This window comes from Sinocyclocheilus anshuiensis, unplaced genomic scaffold (genome assembly GCF_001515605.1).
Source record: "Sinocyclocheilus anshuiensis isolate Anshui unplaced genomic scaffold, SAMN03320099.WGS_v1.1 scaffold1968, whole genome shotgun sequence".
Classification (NCBI taxonomy): Eukaryota; Metazoa; Chordata; class Actinopteri; order Cypriniformes; family Cyprinidae; genus Sinocyclocheilus; species Sinocyclocheilus anshuiensis.
In genome coordinates, this window is record NW_015555840.1 from 47,390 (window position 1) to 64,813 (window position 17,424).

A 17,424-nucleotide genomic window follows, 5' to 3' on the forward strand; every position below is an offset into this window, starting at 1 on the left:
TTTTGGACTGATGCACTGCAACACCCGCTGAGTGGCATTAAACAGCTTGAAAGATCAAAGACAATTTTTTATAAAACTCCGACTGGATTCGTCTGAAAGAAGAAAGTCATATACACCTAGGATGCATTGGGGGTGAGTAAAACGCAGCCTAATTTTTATTTTTGGGTGAACTAACCCTTTAAAGTCCATCATTTTGGTATGATTAAGTGGCAGTTTCTCTCTGCAGATGATGAGGTTGTGGGATGTGATGCATCTGAAATACACAATTGAGTTTAGAGTTGTCCATTTGTTTGAGTAAAAACAAAAATGTCTATGAAGGCCAAAAGCAAAAATAGACAGAATGTGAGCCCTGCACAATGTTAAAAGAAAAACGTGATATAAAGTCATGGGATAGCTTTAATTTTTTTTTGTGACTAGGTATGTTTATGCATAAACCCAAGTAATAATTACATTACATTTACATTGAATTATTTATCAGACACTTCTATCCAAAGCGACTTAATGAGGGTAATAGAAGCAATCAACATGACAAAAGAGCAACAATATATAAGTGTTGTGACAAATCCCGGTTAGTCTAACATAGTACACATAGCAAGGTTTTTTATTTTTATTTTTTTTATAATAAATAAAAAGTAGATAGAATAGACAGATTAAAGAGAAAACAAGCAGATAGAATAGAAATAGAATAGGGAGTTCTAGTGTTAAATTAAATTAAAAAAAATTCTAACATTATGTATTATAAATTCAATGTCTCTGTTACTTACTTAGTGGAGAAGTGGAGAAGGATCCTCAGCTTAACAGAGCTGCTCACACTTACATATGACCAAAAAACTAAAAAGAGAAAAGAACGTGTTTGTTTGGAAACCAGTTACAATTTTAAAGTTAAAGGGGTCCTATTATGCTCTTTTACAAAGCCTTGATTTTGTTTTGGGGGTGTACTAGAACATGCTCTCATGCTACAAAAAGGGTGGGAATAAAGAACCCTAAACTATAACACAAAGAACCATTTCAGCATAAAAGGGTTCTTCAGGATGCTATGGATCTAAATAGAACCGTTACTACATGTAAAGAACCTTTAAAGAACCATCTTTTTTTTAGAGTGTACGTAGGCTACTTGAGTGACCATGCATGGTCCTCTCAAATAGCCACCGTGACCCAGATAGCACACAAAATTATATTCCAATATATAATTTCATGACGATTATTTCCCAGGATTCTGCAATGTCTATTATAAATTCATATTTGAATTTGGTCTCTGCATTGTTCCAGCAATGGCTCTAGTTCTCAACTGAACTGGGGTGTGTTTCCCAAAAGCATCGTTAGCTAATATGGTCGCAATTAGTTCCATTTAACTCTACTGGTGACGACGGAACTTGCAACCATAGTTGCTTTTGGGAAACACAGCCCTGAACGTGCTGGAGAAGCATTACTTCTAATTTGGCCAAAGAAAACTTGTTAAAATCGACATTTTTCTATATTAATTTCTGCATTTTTCAAATGTTTATTAAAGGTGCAAAAAGTCATGAATAAAAATCTGAAAAGAAGTCAATATTTTACTTTTTTAGGCAGCATTTTGTGTGTGCGGGTCTAATTTCAATTTTGGTTTTTCAGCATAGCATTTAAAAATACAACTGTTCTTTTTTTTCGTCATGGCTAAAAAAGGAAAAATTCATGGACACAAAAGTACCCTATTAAAGGACCCTATTAAACCTGCTTAATCAGGTATCATCTAAGAATCAGTGATGCCACAGATGGGCACAAAGACAGAGACCAAACAATTGACTTCCATAGTATTTTTTTCTATGGAAGTGAATAGCTATACCAGCAACTGTTTGGTTTGGAACAAATGAGGGGGAATAGAAATGTACTGAAATTTTACTCACCATCAGGCCATCAAAGATGTAGATGAGATTGTTTGTTCATCGGAACAGATTTGGAAAAATTTTGCATTACATCACTTGCTCACCAATGGATCTTCTTCAGTGAATGGGTGCCGTCAGAATGAGAGTCCAAACAGCTGATAAAGACATCACAATAATCCACACGACTCCAGTTCATCAGTTAATGTCTTGTGAAGTGAAAAGCTTCATGTTTAAAAACAAAGCCATCATTAAGGCGTTTTAACTTTAAACGTCCAAAACGTAAAGTCCATACTCCATAATAATGCTTGTTTAGAACTGTTTTGGCGTGTAAACTGTGCTTGATCTGTGCATACTGTATTTCTCTCCTGATTCAGACAAGACAACTTTTTCACTGTAGAAAGCAATATTGTGGATAGAGGACATTTTAGCCCGTGGAAGTTAAAATGGGTTTAAAGTTAAAAACTTTATGGACTTAATGGATTTGTTTATTACAAACATGCAGATTTTCACTTCACAAAATGTTAACAGATGGACTGGGGTCATGTGGATTACTTTGGACTCTCATTCTGCCGGCAACCATTCACTGCAGAGGATCCACTGCATGCAAGTGATGTAATAGCAAATAACGGTTCAACAAAAATTTAACAAAAAGTTTTAAGTGCTGAATGTCCTTAACCATATAAACATGCATATAAAGATGAAACACTACTTTTTTATTTACCAGATTAAACCTACTAAATCAAGTCCCATCCAATTTATACATAAGTGGAACTGACCAGTTTCACAAGTTACTCTCACACTTCCTGTGCATGAAATCACAAAAATATTGAGAAACTGGGTCTTGGCACAACACCAAAATACCAACAAAAACTCACTGAGAAGTCACATAGACCTCATGATTATGATTAGCCTAGTAAATGTATGTACTGTATGTCTACACCTGCATATAAACGAGCCACCTTTGGCATGGGAACACCACATTTTTGTGATGATTTCATCAGATTTCACTTTCATCTGCACATTGTATTAAAGTGAAATATGTTTTCAGTCTCAAAAGCTTTGCATCTAAAACTCACTCATTGGGCAAGAAATGTTTACATGTACACATGTACGATAACTGCACATACAAAAGGCGCCAAATACAGCAGGGTTTACTAGCAATGTTTACTTCTAATAAACCCTGCTGTCTGTTTTCTTATTAGTGTTGCAGTTTCAATCCAACTCTCGAGAGGGCATAGTCAAAGCAACCATCACTCACAGGAGGGGCTGCCTAGCAATGCGGGTCTCTAGAGAATAAGAGACAATATTTAAGAGTGCAAACTTGGACTTTAAGATTTATTAAAATATAAGCACTGCAGATCTTCATATGCAAAATTTTTATTTGTATGTTATTGTCATTTGTTGTGGCAATTTGCAAATGTAGCTGAATTATGCTACACATTAAACAAAACCACTTGACATCTGGTCATGTGAGTTACAGAATGATATTCATTGTTTTCAGAAAGAACGCATGTAGTTACACTGTGAAAATCTTTCATAAACAATCTACACTTTAATATTAAGAACTGGCAAGGAAATAGAAAGGACAAGTAAATATATATTCGTATATTTGTGAAGTCTGTACAGGGAGTTTTAATTGCATTTGACGGCTTATCATTGCTGTCATTCAGAGAACCAGAGCTGGGTGTTCTATTAGTGCCATAGTTTATAGTGCGTGAAGAAGGATGAAAGATTCACTCACCGTTCCAGTCCTGCTTTTTTTTTCAAGGTGAAATAGTCTGTGCCCTTTCAAAAGTGAACGCTGGGTCCATGCTGGGTCAGTTTAAATTCACAAGTGAGAAGTTTGGGAAAAAACTGTTGACTAAGCTTTGTCACCGTTTAACACTGTCTGTTTTTATTCCGCATGTGTATATGTTTTTGTACATCTTTCTTTCTGTCTCTTACCCTCCCCTGATACCACGCTCTGTATGGCTGGGGTGGGAGCTGCTTTCACTGACATTTATTATCAAGAGATGACATGGTTACTAGGAGAGGGAACAGCACAAGAGCTAGGCCTATTGTTGCTGTGGGATGCTTTCATAGATGTGCACTGTTATTTTTATTAATTTAAAATATGTTAATCTGCAAAATTGTATTTTAAATTTATATGTATATGTAAATTTACTTTGCATTTGATACAATACAGTGCTGTGTAAAATATAATACACACGGATTGTTAAAACTAACACTATGAAAAAAATCGAAATAAAAAATAAACGTTAACCAAAATAAAATAAAATCTCAAAACTTAAACCTATTTTATTTCGGCTAGTTGGCAAGGCAACATTTCTTATTTTCATTTAGTTCAGCTTGAAGTACTAAAAGAACTGAAACTAAAAACAATAAAACTATACATAGGCTACTTGAAAAACAACAAAAACAAATTAAATGGCAAAATTACTAAAAATTTACTAAAATTTCAATGAAAACAGACAAATAAATAAATAAATTTGCCTGAGAAGTCTTTCCACCCATGAGATATTCACCCGTTTCACCGGTTGTATTACTCCGCTTGCAGCATTTCTCACATCAAGTGTCATGGCAGACGCCCAAATCCACTATAATTTTATAAATAATACTGTTTTTGTGTCACGGAATGTAGTTGTTTAGACTTCAAATATATTGTTTGTTAATAAAGAAAATATCTAAATATCATAAATCTAAATTTGCTTTGATGTTTTCAGAGATGTAAGCTCCAGGGCGTCTGCAGCTGTTCAGGGCATTAACCGCTAAGAGCAGCCTTACTTTGGCCAGTTCTTCAGTGAGCTTTTAATGAAGCAACTCAACGTTCCTTCGTTACTAGTTCTAAAGTGACGTTTTCAAATTAGTAACGGAGGCTTGGGCTCAACTGTTAAACTGTCAACTTGAGATTTGAATCCGTGGCAGAAGAAAGTAGTTCTGCATACAACCAGGACACTTCCTGGTTACTTATTTACACACTTGTGTCGTCGAACTGTTGTACAAACGCAATATCACACCCGTACCCGTGTGATATCGCTCTATAACAGCATGGCCGTGATTACCTGCAGCCTCGTGCCTACAGCCGAATCACAGCCATGCTGATATAGAGCCATATTACGGGTACGAGTGTGATATTGCTCATATATAAACTAATTCAAATTTATTTGAATGATTGATTTGTACAGCCCAAATAACCAGAAGTTACCATTTATTGTGTGGAAAAAGTTAGTAGATCCCTACATTTATCACTATAGAAAGGGCCTAAAAATATTGTAAAATAAGTTTTATTTATTTTATTAAAATAAGTTTTATTGTCCTCATTTGTAAGTCGCTTTGGATAAAAGCGTCTGCTAAATGACTAAATGTAATGTAAATGTAAATAGGTGCATACACCTTATATAAACTTCAATAAACTGGTCTGGTTTGGTCTTAAAGTTCACCCAAAAAATAAAAAAACATTCTGTCATGACTTTCTTTATTCTGTGAAGCACAAAAGAAGATTTTTTTTACCTTCTTCAAAATATCTTCTTTTCACAGAAAAAAGTCAGTCCCACCAAGTTAGAACATCATGAAGGTGAGTAAATCATGACAGAATTTTCATTATTGGCTGAATTATTCATTTAAGCATGAAAGAACATGGCACCATCATGCCAAGATTAAAAGAGGAAGGTTTATGAGTCTGGAAAGCCATTTAAAAATCACTTCTTAATACTGTTCAAATAAGGTTTGAGCATTATTACACACATGCAAAGAAAAAAGACAAAACATTTCATAAAATGTACTTACTTTTCCACAGACACATAATATCTGGCACTGAAACAACAACTGTAACATAACCCATGGAAAATCCATGGGACAGAACCGACTAACTTTTTGGTATTGTTGCATACTGTAAGTACATGATTAAGAGCTTTTTGTTCTATTTATAACTCATGAGACTGTGTAGATGGTCATATGGTAGTGAATGTTTAACAGCACGTTGAACGTGGCTGGCAGTGACATCCTCAGTCAACCTTTTTTTTCATTTTTGACTATTTCTCAACTTCCTCCTTTTTCGTCTTGATCATGTATAACATGTCAGGATTCCTCTTTCAGGATTTACTGGGTAGAAACACCAAAATTACATACTTTTCGGTGTTTCTACAACATTATAATGTTAGCGATATTCATATTTCTATTACATACATATATATATATATACACACACATATATATATATATATGACAAACTCTGAACTTTGATCTATACACAAAAGTATTAGATAACAGAGTAAACAAGTGTGTGTTCTTAAGAAGAAAGTTCAAAAAGTTATGTGGGATACTAGAGAATACAGGAAGCACTCCAAGGAAAGGACAGCCGGCTACAGCCAGTTTAACACGGCACACCCAAGACCAAGTAAGGGAATGACGGGGAGGGAGAAAACAGGAGACCAGTGCATTCTGGGAAATCTCACAGTGGGGTAGAGTGGTTTTGTTTGGAGAAGGCTAATAAGCACAGCTCGGATGTATTGTATTTCCCTTGCTGTAATCACTGTTTATTTTTATGAAACAGTTGTTCCCTCCAAACTTACAGTAGAAAACAAAGTCATGGATTCCGGTAAGCTATAGGGAAAAAGGACAAAAATAAAAATATATTTCTACAGTTTTCTTGTACAAACGTCAAGAAAAACAAACAAAAAAAGATTATGTAATTCTGAGTTTGACTAGTTTAAATGTCACCTTAAATCTTAAAACACCAAAATTAAATGTAAAAAATGTAAAGAGTTTAATAGTGTTTATTTAGTATATCATTCATTTTACTGCATTGTTAAAAACAATACGGGTGAATTAAAGTAAACTGGGCCTCATTTGACATTGACTTACTAGATTTACTATAATAACCCCTCATATCAGTAGCACATAACTACACATATAGTAGTGTTTGCAGAATCAATAGATGTGGAATTTCTGCATTGTTTTACTCAATACAAACTTTTACTATAGGCTATATATTTATGGTAAAAAAAAAAAAAAAGTTGAAGTACGGTAAGACACGTAGGCCAATATGATTTCACTTCTGATGATGTTAGGTTATGCTATCGGAGGGCAGAAAAAGCCTATAGGTAGGGATGGGCATATCGATCCTGAAGTATTGATATATCGATACTGATGCAAGTATCGATACTCAAATAAAAAATATATACTAAGGATTTTTATTTACCAGTGATTTTGTTTATTTAACAAAAAATAATAATAATAATACTGTGTAGATGGTCATATGGTAGTGAATGTTTAACAGCACGTTGAACGTGGCTGGCAGTGACATCCTCAGTCAACCTTTTTTTTCATTTTTGACTATTTCTCAACTTCCTCCTTTTTCGTCTTGATCATGTATAACATGTCAGGATTCCTCTTTCAGGATTTACTGGGTAGAAACACCAAAATTACATACTTTTCGGTGTTTCTACAACATTATAATGTTAGCGATATTCATATTTCTATTACATACATATATATATATATACACACACATATATATATATATATGACAAACTCTGAACTTTGATCTATACACAAAAGTATTAGATAACAGAGTAAACAAGTGTGTGTTCTTAAGAAGAAAGTTCAAAAAGTTATGTGGGATACTAGAGAATACAGGAAGCACTCCAAGGAAAGGACAGCCGGCTACAGCCAGTTTAACACGGCACACCCAAGACCAAGTAAGGGAATGACGGGGAGGGAGAAAACAGGAGACCAGTGCATTCTGGGAAATCTCACAGTGGGGTAGAGTGGTTTTGTTTGGAGAAGGCTAATAAGCACAGCTCGGATGTATTGTATTTCCCTTGCTGTAATCACTGTTTATTTTTATGAAACAGTTGTTCCCTCCAAACTTACAGTAGAAAACAAAGTCATGGATTCCGGTAAGCTATAGGGAAAAAGGAAAAAAATAAAAATATATTTCTACAGTTTTCTTGTACAAACGTCAAGAAAAACAAACAAAAAAAGATTATGTAATTCTGAGTTTGACTAGTTTAAATGTCACCTTAAATCTTAAAACACCAAAATTAAATGTAAAAAATGTAAAGAGTTTAATAGTGTTTATTTAATATATCATTCATTTTACTGCATTGTTAAAAACAATACGGGTGAATTAAAGTAAACTGGGCCTCATTTGACATTGACTTACTAGATTTACTATAATAACCCCTCATATCAGTAGCATATAACTACACATATAGTAGTGTTTGCAGAATCAATAGATGTGGAATTTCTGCGTTGTTTTACTCAATACAAACTTTTACTATAGGCTATATATTTATGGTAAAAAAAAAAAAAGTTGAAGTACGGTAAGACACGTAGGCCAATATGATTTCACTTCTGATGATGTTAGGTTATGCTATCGGAGGGCAGAAAAAGCCTATAGGTAGGGATGGGCATATCGATCCTGAAGTATTGATATATCGATACTGATGCAAGTATCGATACTCAAATAAAAAATATATACTAAGGATTTTTATTTACCAGTGATTTTGTTTATTTAACAAAAAATAATAATAATAATAATGCATACAATATGCATTGAATTTGACGAAATAACCTATGTTAGCGAATAATTGTGTAGGATCGAACTATTTTCCTGCTCATCTGAACCACAGAGAACCACTGAGAGCGTTCACTGACTTCTGACAGTCCATTCAAACAGAGCTGCGTTTCCCAAAATCATCATAAGAAAGCATTGATGCTTTTTGGAAAGGGCAGCCCAGAACAATGCTTATCGGAGGACAGAACAAAACATATGTTTGAGTTATTATACACAATCAACAAACTGAAATTGTAGTCTACAGTTTGTGCAATTAGCCTACATGTATTTAAATCGAACGTTTAAAGTTCATATTGATCATGTTCTATTCTGTAATGCATAAATCATGCACTGTCAGAATAAAAAGGTTGCATACGCACACAACAGCCTGTCACTGGCAGTCCCTTATGAAAATGAACCATGGTTTTACTAAAGTGACCGTAGTTCAACAATAGTATTTGTACTATTTCAATGGTTCAATTTGTAGATTTCAATGGTTACCACTACAGTAAACATATTTTAACCACGTGTAAACAAAAATATAACCTAATAAGTTGCAGTTAAGGCGTATTGATTGTTAAAATGCGTTTCAAACATAAAGTTAAGTGGATATCATTACCCATTTTACTCTTAGTAATTTAATAATTTAATACATTGCATAATTTAAAAGTTCAGTTTAGAAGTATCGTATCGGTATCGACGATACTGACCTTTAAAAGTATCGGTATCGTATCGAAAACAAAATAAGTGGCATCGCTAATCCCTACCTATAGTTGAAAGTAATGACATCACCGTGCTTGGAGACGATGACATTACTTTGTTTAGAAATGCTAGTCCTGTTGCTAAAGTCAGCTGGACTCCTCCCTCCTACGTAGCCTTCACTATAAGAATCACCGGCACTTTACTACCAACTACTTCGAGAGTTCGCAACAAGAGAGAAGCAAACAAACAACATGTGTCTAGAAACGGAGTGCGGAATCTGCTACCGAATTTACAACCTCGGTCGGCGGTGTCCTCGACAGCTGTGCTGCAAACACACGTTTTGTGAGAGATGCCTGGTGACGCTCGGGCGGTCCGTGGAGAGCCCTGAAGCCCGGATAACGTGTCCGCTGTGCCGTCACTCGACTCCGCTGTCGAAGGCGAGAATCCAAGAGAACCTACCGATAGACGAAGACATTTTTGAGCGGCTAGTAACCGCGGGCAGCGTGGAGGAATGTGCGGACGACGATGAAGACACCGAGAAGCTAGACCGGGACGTGGTCATCCTACCAAAAGAGGACATTCCGCCGCCGCCAATATCGCGAAAAGGACACCTGATGAAATGCTTAAGTCGCCTGTGTAAAAAAGTCACCGGGGATGAGCGGAGAAGTGAGTATTTCACCTCGACAACCTCTTGTCAACTAGCATGTGTGTTTTAATGTCTTTAATGCATGCATTGAGTACCTTAAATAGTTAATGGTCATGTGTGCTTTCAGATTGTGTGACTGATGAAGACTTGAGGGACCTGGCAATGATGTCCTACTACATGATGTGAAAGACAACATTTCAAGTTGTTGTCATTCAGACACTCCTTAGGCCAACAGATGCAACCACACATGATTTAAGGGAACAGATGTAATCATTTAAGAATCATCTATTGAAAAACACTGGTTTACTGCTAATCTGAACATTTGTGTGGATGTGTCCCCTTCAATGTCTGTGGGTGTCACTGCCCTGCTGTCTCGAGGTTATGGATGGCACTCCGCAGTGGGATCCTACGGATGGCATGATGTGTTTGTGCTCTGAAGCGGTCGAATGTCACAGTGTCTGTTCAGTGAAGGAGGACTGTTTGCTGTTGGGTGTGGCTCGTCACCATAACAGACGTTTAGGATTGTTAGCAACCTATAAACACGGCAACAAAAACATGTTCACTTTTTTTTTTAAATGAACCACACTGCCAGTAGTTTTAGGCCAATATAATTTTTTGGTGCTCTTTTTGCTGTTACAAAATTATGGAGACCGTACCCAACAAGTTCTCTCTCTTTTACATTATTGTAATGAAATGATTTTGAATAATTTCTACGAAATGTTACTTGTATTTAATAAATTAATACGTTTTAATAAGGTGTTAATAAGTTTAATAAAAAAAGTTACAAAGTTTTTCAGTGTTACATTTGTATCAGAGGAAAGAACCTGGATTATATTTATCTTTTTAAACAAGTTTCATGATCATAAATTAATTTTGTATGTATTTTGCATTTTTAAGAGGAAATTACTGTATACTGATTTGTACCAAATAAAATTTTGTATAATTTTTATGGCCAGTTTAGCACATTGTCTTTTTTTTACCACTACATATACTTGTTTTAAAGGCAAGGGCAGAGTACCACATTTTCATCATACTTTCAGAACTCGTAAAATGTGAGAATTGTGCAAATGTGCATGTCTTTAGCTTTAAATGTATTCAGGTGAGTCTCATCAGTGATCACCATTGTACTGATCAACAATATTAGCATTTCAGTGAGCCCACATTAGTAGGCTAACTTTGAGCAGGTGTGGCACGAAAGCACAAGTGCGTTAGTCCTTAAAACATGTCTCCTCAATACTATCTGAGGTAAGCATTTAGACCTTCATTTAGTACAACCATTTTATTTTTGTTATAATATATTGTAATTTTAAGTCTGACTACTTTTTTTATAGACTGGCTTTGGTTGGTTTGACTCTTTCTGTTGTGGGATGTTTGCCTGATGCGTCAATCGGTAAGATTTTGTTGTTTTGGTTGCTTCTGTTCTCATTTGTAAGTCGCTTTGGATAAAGTCATCTGCTATATGATTTAATGTAATGTAAATGTAATTTTAGTTTTTCAGGGTGTAAATATTTAGAACAGTTGTGATTTGAAAGTAGTCAAAATGTATTATTGTCCTTTGGGTGTTTTCAGAATATATATATATAGCATGCTTATCTAAATAAACTGGCTTTAAATTTGCTGCCATTATAAATAACAAAAAATATTGTTGGTTCATCACCAGTGCCTTTAGGAAACATCTCAGATGATTCAAAGATCAAAATGTTGGAAAATTTCAGAAGTGTTAGTCCACCCATTCAAAGTCCAGTAAGACTTCAAGGGAACGTAGAACAATTTAACAGCAAATATCAGCTACCCAGGATCAACTCAGCCTCATACAGCCAGAGAAATGATGGCAATGCAAAAAATCCAAGCTTCAGCTCCACTGACATAAGAGCTTCTGCAGATGTTATCTATTACCATTCAGTCCCAAATAAAGTCCAGTCCAATACAAATCGCAGAAATAATCCTGTTGAATTTTCAAGTGTCAAATTTAATGATGGCATTGATGCCAAAAGAAGCTATACTTTGCAAACAGTCCGACAGGAACAAAATCCTTTAGACTTTAAAGGGAGCCAAATGAGCTCTAGTGATCCTAATATGGCCCCAAGGCTAGTGAGGAAAAATGGTGGAATGCATGCAGCAAATGTGTATAGATCTGGCTCATTTGGATATCAACATATTTTGAAATCAGAAATGCCCTCAGAAAGTTCACGACCATTACGACTCAATGAACCCTATTTGAGGGAAAATATTCCAACTAATTATATGTCTAGAAGCTCAACTGTGAACCAAATGAGGCACAAAAGTGATGGAAACATGCTGTTTGGTCATTTACTTCAAAACCGCGGCCAGAATCAAAAAGTGCTGAGGAATACATCTCCCTCAATTGTAAGAGCAAATCAATTACCACATGCTTTTTCTGCTGGGACTGGAGTAATTTCTCAAATTTCCTACGAGAATACGAGGGATGTAGCTCTTTCCAAGGTGTACAAACCTCCAACAATCCCAACACCAGTATCTCCTGGCTTTACGAGATCAAATTCAAATAGAGGTCATGGCATCCTTCCGTTTAAAAAATCTCTCATGTTTTCTTTTCAACATGATCACGTCAAGCTGCCTAGTTCTGAAAGGGTTGCCAGTCCCAGTACAAAATCAGCCACGAGCAGCTACACTTTCAAGGACATTCACTTGACATCTACACAAAATGATTACCAAAATAGGGGACAAAGTAGTCAGAATCTTGCGCCCATTCAAACATTTCCCAGTCAAAAGGAGTATGGTAATTTGGCTACAGGTATATCTGCCTTCAGGCCTTCAGTGACCAATAATGCCCGGTCTTCCTTTCTATCAAATGAGAACAGTGGCATCCAGATGTCTGCGCTACTCGACCGGTCAAAACAAAACACAGACTTGACCCCACAAATGCAGTTTGCAAAGAACACCATGTTACTTTCAGAATGGGCTAAAAATATGAACCTACCATACCCAACAAATCATTCATTAAAGAAGCCAAATCAGCATAACATCCGAAATGGGACAGATCTGAATTCCTTCGGCCAAAGTGCAGTGCAATCATTATTCTTTAAAAATGATCCTGCGCCAAGTCTCGTGCCTGGTAAAACAATTGAGAGCGTCCACAGCGTTAGTCCGTCTGTGTCTGGCACTCAAGGCACATCAGAAAATTCAGGTATGTCTAGTAGCCGAAACAGACCGTATTATCTAACTTCTAAAATGCCATATGCTTTCAAAGGTTTCACATTTGTCCCTACATTGCAGACATCTCTACAAAAAACAGAAATGCACTCTGGCCAAAAACCTCTCTCAAACTCTGTGCAATATGCCCCTGCTCGTCCACATACCACCTTAAGTGCACTCGCTCAAAAGCCCTTGATACGTGAGAGCTACCAGAAAATGCTTTTTCAGTTCAAGGACATTGAAACAAGCCAAGAAAAACAAATTTATCTGGATCAGACAGATTCTTTTGATAATGGACCTCCGCATGAAACCGTCTCTTCTACTGTAGGTGCAAGTAACCCGATGTCTAATGCTCCAAAGCACCATGTTGTTAAAGGTCAAGCTGTAGTGATGAAAACATCTCTGAGCGGCACGAATACTTCAGCAAGTCTTACAAATAATGGAGCTGTTTTCCTTCAGAACCACCCTAAAATAGGGTACGGTGGGTTGACGGTTGATGAAGTTCAGTCAAAAACATCTCAGAGGTGGACTTCAAGTAGGCTTGCTTCAGCCCAGCACACTGAATCTAACCAAGGCGAAATTCCAGCAGTGAGATCCTCAAACACCAGTTTTGTTGGACCCAACTCATACGACGCATCCATAAAATCTAGAAACAGTCATGAGAATCCCACATCTGAGCTTAAGTCTTCTCTTATGAACAAAGTGACTGGCTATCCTCAAATACACAATGCTGTTATCCAGCCACTTCGCAGGTATAGCTTGAAGGAACATGAAGGTCTGTTGAATCCAACGAAGGAAGTTAAAGACGGAAACACTGCTGGAATAACACAATCAAATGTTACTGAATATTACAGTCCCATAAGATTGAGACCGACAAGCAGCACTGTGATTAGTAGGTGGGTCGAAGTGACTCAAGAAGGAAAGGGATCTGAAGAAAATACAAACCACCAGAATGTGGTCCCAACCTACCAATCTGCAATATATAGGTCTGCTGACATTAATAGTCATAAAACTAATAGCTCTGCAGGGCTCACTTACCAGTCACCTATATACAGATCTGCTATAAAAACTTCTGGCAAAGCTAACGTCATACAAGCCCAGGGATCAAGACCCACAAGCAGCTTTGTAGTCGGAAGGTACATTAATACATTTGATAAAACCTCAACCAAATCAAACCTCAACTTATCTTCTACAAAAACAGGCCTAAACGATTATAAACCAGTTCAGTTTTCAGATATAGCTGGTAGCGCCTCCTTCACTAACGCAGCTGACACCACGGCAAAGAAAGAAGTGGATCCTGAAAGTAAGCAAAACAGCTCCAATTCAACATCAGTGATGGAGGAAAGTTTTAAAGAGCTGCTTTTTGACAACTCCATGATCTCAGCCTTACAAAATGAAACCGATGAAAGTACAGTGGATTTAAGTTTCCCTGATATTATGCCAACTGCTGCTATAGACTTCACCACAGAATCTCAGCTGCCATTTCCAGAAGAATATACTCTACCTCAACCAACTGTCTATTCCTCTGAGTCACAGCTGGATCTTGGGAGTCTTACTACACCTACAGCAGAGGGTACCGATCCACTTTTTGAGGGAACGTTGATACTCAATACAACTTTGCTGGTCAAACTGACATCAGATTGAGATCTGCCTCTTCAAGTTTTCTACTGTATGTACTCCAATGGCAACCGTCATTAACACCAACAGACTAAAATGTGAAGTGTTTTTCTCTTCTGTGTTTAGATGGCACCAGATCTGTCGTCACATTCACTTGCATTAAATTTGTGAGTTCGGAGTTTTGTAGTTTGTGCTTTACTTCCCCTTGGTAATCCTTATTTTGGAAGAAAAAATATGGATAGTATTAACAGTATTTTTTCCCTCCCCAAGCATAACAATATAACAAATTTTAATACAGTAAACATTGCATCCATAAGTTTTTGTCAAAGAGGCTTTATGTAATTTTACATAAATCGTGAAAGTAGTTTCCTGATGTAGGGATGGGCTCACACACACTTTCTATTTCCTTCTTCTTGCTGACCCCCACCCCAACAGTTTAGTCTCCAAAGCCCATGGATCAGAATTCAGTTTGCTAGAAATTGTTTTTTTCTGAGTGCTACTGACAAACTATTACTTTAATTGTACAGGCCAATGAAAAGCTTTCTAAAACGTAATCACGTGTTGGACTTTATTTTTATTTATTTATTTTTCTCCGCATTAGACTAGACATTTTCCTTACATATGATATTTTAATGAAGCTCTAGTTGGGTCATTTCTGTTGTGCAGTAACTTTTAAACTCTGGAACTTTTAAGACAATCAATATGCTTGTGTTGTAATTTAAGTACCGATCAAAACGAAATAATTTGACTTTTTAAACCTTTTAAAGGTCGGTAGTTGTGTCAACAATATATTACAAAAAAATGGCCTCAGATGGCCACCAGATGGAGTGTGTGCGCTGTCAGAATGATCTCACAGTGTTCTTCGAGTTCATTGTGGAGTTATTTTGTTCTTTAATTAGGACTGAACTGCCAAAAGAAACTACCTGAAAAGGCATGTGTATTTGAGCAAGCTTGCAATGTGTGAGCACATAATTATTAATCTGAAGTGTTTTGAAAAAAGCCTAGCAGGTCTATTAGAGACTATTAAAAACACAAAATTCTAAAATGACATTATTCGTAATTTTGTAAGAGTAATTCTCACTTGAATGAATCACCATGTTGAACAAATAATTTCTGATCATCATAATCATTAATGACAGTTAGTCTCGCTTCTACAATGGCGTAGTATCAAAGCCATAACCGCCACTTTTCTAAGAATGACCCCTAACTTTTTCCCATTAGAAGGGCCTGTGTAAGAAAATCCCCGTGTCTACGCTCCATCCACACTGACCCAGCATGAGGCCAGGACACAGAAAAAAAACTGAGGGGTTTTCTGTCAATCATGACTACATACATTGAACAATGGATTGTCACGCTCCCCCCTACAAATGCTTTGAAAATGGAACATTCCACTTTAAGAACTTTGCAGTGAGAATCTAAAGCTGTAAAATTTGATTATATTTCTAATGATTGGCCATTTGCAATTTAGCTGAACAACAAGTAAAGGTGGACCAAAAGACAAAAATGCTCAAAAATACCCACGTGTGCATGAACATTTTGCATTCTGTCATTTTCTCACCCAAGTCTCCTTGTTTCCCTCTCTCTTTCTCTCTCGAGCTGCGGGGGAATTCTGTAGCATGTGTCTGTGGGTTCTCAGGCAGCTCTTGGGGAAAATAAAATATAGAGGCCCCGCAGTAAAGTGACCCCTCACCGCTCTGCTATTCACACTCTGTACAGCTAGTCTTATTAGGGTGCTGCTAGGGTACAGGGAGCCTTTATGTTTGGATGTGAAGCCAACTTCTGATAGCTTCAGTCTCAAGCATTCAGAAAAAAAAACAAAAAAAAAATCTCATCTGAGCTTCAAAAGAAACCTCAGTTTGACTAGAGCCACTCTGTCTAAACTAGAACTAGCACATAAACTTGGCAAATATGGCCACATTTCTTTAGCGAATGGGAAAGAGATACATGGAGTGAAAGGAACTGGCAAGAGAAAAGGGTCCAACAGAAAGCTGTTTTAGTTTAGCAATAATGACAGGGTATTAAAATGCATTAAAACATAATTACCCTCCATGCTGTGGGCGATGAGTACACACAGCAAAACTACTGTTCCCCATCGACCTGCGTCTGCTGAACTTTTGGTTGGGCTTTCCACTCAAAGTGATCAATGAGGCTTTACGGACTACAACACATTACTGACTACAACTGTGCCACATTTAAATCTGTGAGGACAGGAGAGGAAACAGAGGACTGTAAGAAAGAACATATACCAAATTAGCTTGTGATAACCAAGACTAGTACTGTGTCACTCTCTCTTTCGTGCACATACTCACTGGCCTTCCTGCCTTGCTGAGCCAAAAGGGAAGTAATAAAGCAGGAAGACTTCCTGCTGTATAGCTCAGCTGTAAGAATGAATTTTGCAAGGCTAAAGCTGTTAGCCGCCATATAAAGTTAGAATAAGGTGAAAGGTAAGAACTTTGAGTCAGGACTACATCTGAAAAATTTTATTTATTTATTTATTTTTATTTTATTTTATTTTTTTTAGCATGCATCAAAAAGACATTTAAGATGTTAGAAAAGATTCCTGTTTCAAACAAATGTTGTTCTTTTGAGTATTCTATTCATCAAAGAATCCTGAAAAAAACCCATCCCAGTTTCCACAATAATATTAATTACCACAACTGTTTTCAACATTGATAATAATAAGAAATGTTTCTTAAGCAGCATCTCAGCATATTAGAATGATTTCTGAAGGATCATGAGACACTGAAAATTGGAGTAATGATGCTGAAAATTCAGTTTTGCATCACAGGAATGAATTCCATTTTAAAATACAATACAACAGAAAACAGTTATTTTGAATTAATAATATTTCACAATATTACTGT

General features: G+C 36.5%; 3 protein-coding genes across 3 annotated transcripts in view; 2 read left to right on the forward strand and 1 right to left on the reverse strand.

Annotated features, from left to right (window-relative positions):
* Window positions 1–1,130, reverse strand: part of LOC107675484 (uncharacterized) — a 5,112-nt gene extending 3,982 nt beyond the window's left edge. The window contains exon 1 of the mRNA XM_016469844.1: window positions 1,106–1,130. Within this exon, the coding sequence (XP_016325330.1) occupies window positions 1,106–1,130 (25 nt within the window). The remainder of the gene's footprint in view (window positions 1–1,105) is intronic.
* An 8,172-nt stretch (window positions 1,131–9,302) lies between these two features.
* Window positions 9,303–10,334, forward strand: LOC107675491 (E3 ubiquitin-protein ligase RNF182). The gene is made up of 2 exons (XM_016469854.1): window positions 9,303–9,789; window positions 9,897–10,334. The coding sequence occupies exons 1-2, from the start codon at window positions 9,375–9,377 to the stop codon at window positions 9,953–9,955; spliced, it is 474 nt and encodes a 157-aa protein (XP_016325340.1). The 5' UTR covers window positions 9,303–9,374; the 3' UTR covers window positions 9,956–10,334.
* A 497-nt stretch (window positions 10,335–10,831) lies between these two features.
* Window positions 10,832–14,735, forward strand: LOC107675490 (uncharacterized). The gene is made up of 3 exons (XM_016469853.1): window positions 10,832–11,014; window positions 11,101–11,159; window positions 11,430–14,735. Exons 1-3 carry the CDS (start codon window positions 10,992–10,994, stop codon window positions 14,585–14,587), a joined length of 3,240 nt encoding a protein of 1,079 aa, XP_016325339.1. The 5' UTR covers window positions 10,832–10,991; the 3' UTR covers window positions 14,588–14,735.
* Window positions 14,736–17,424: the final 2,689 nt, after the last annotated feature.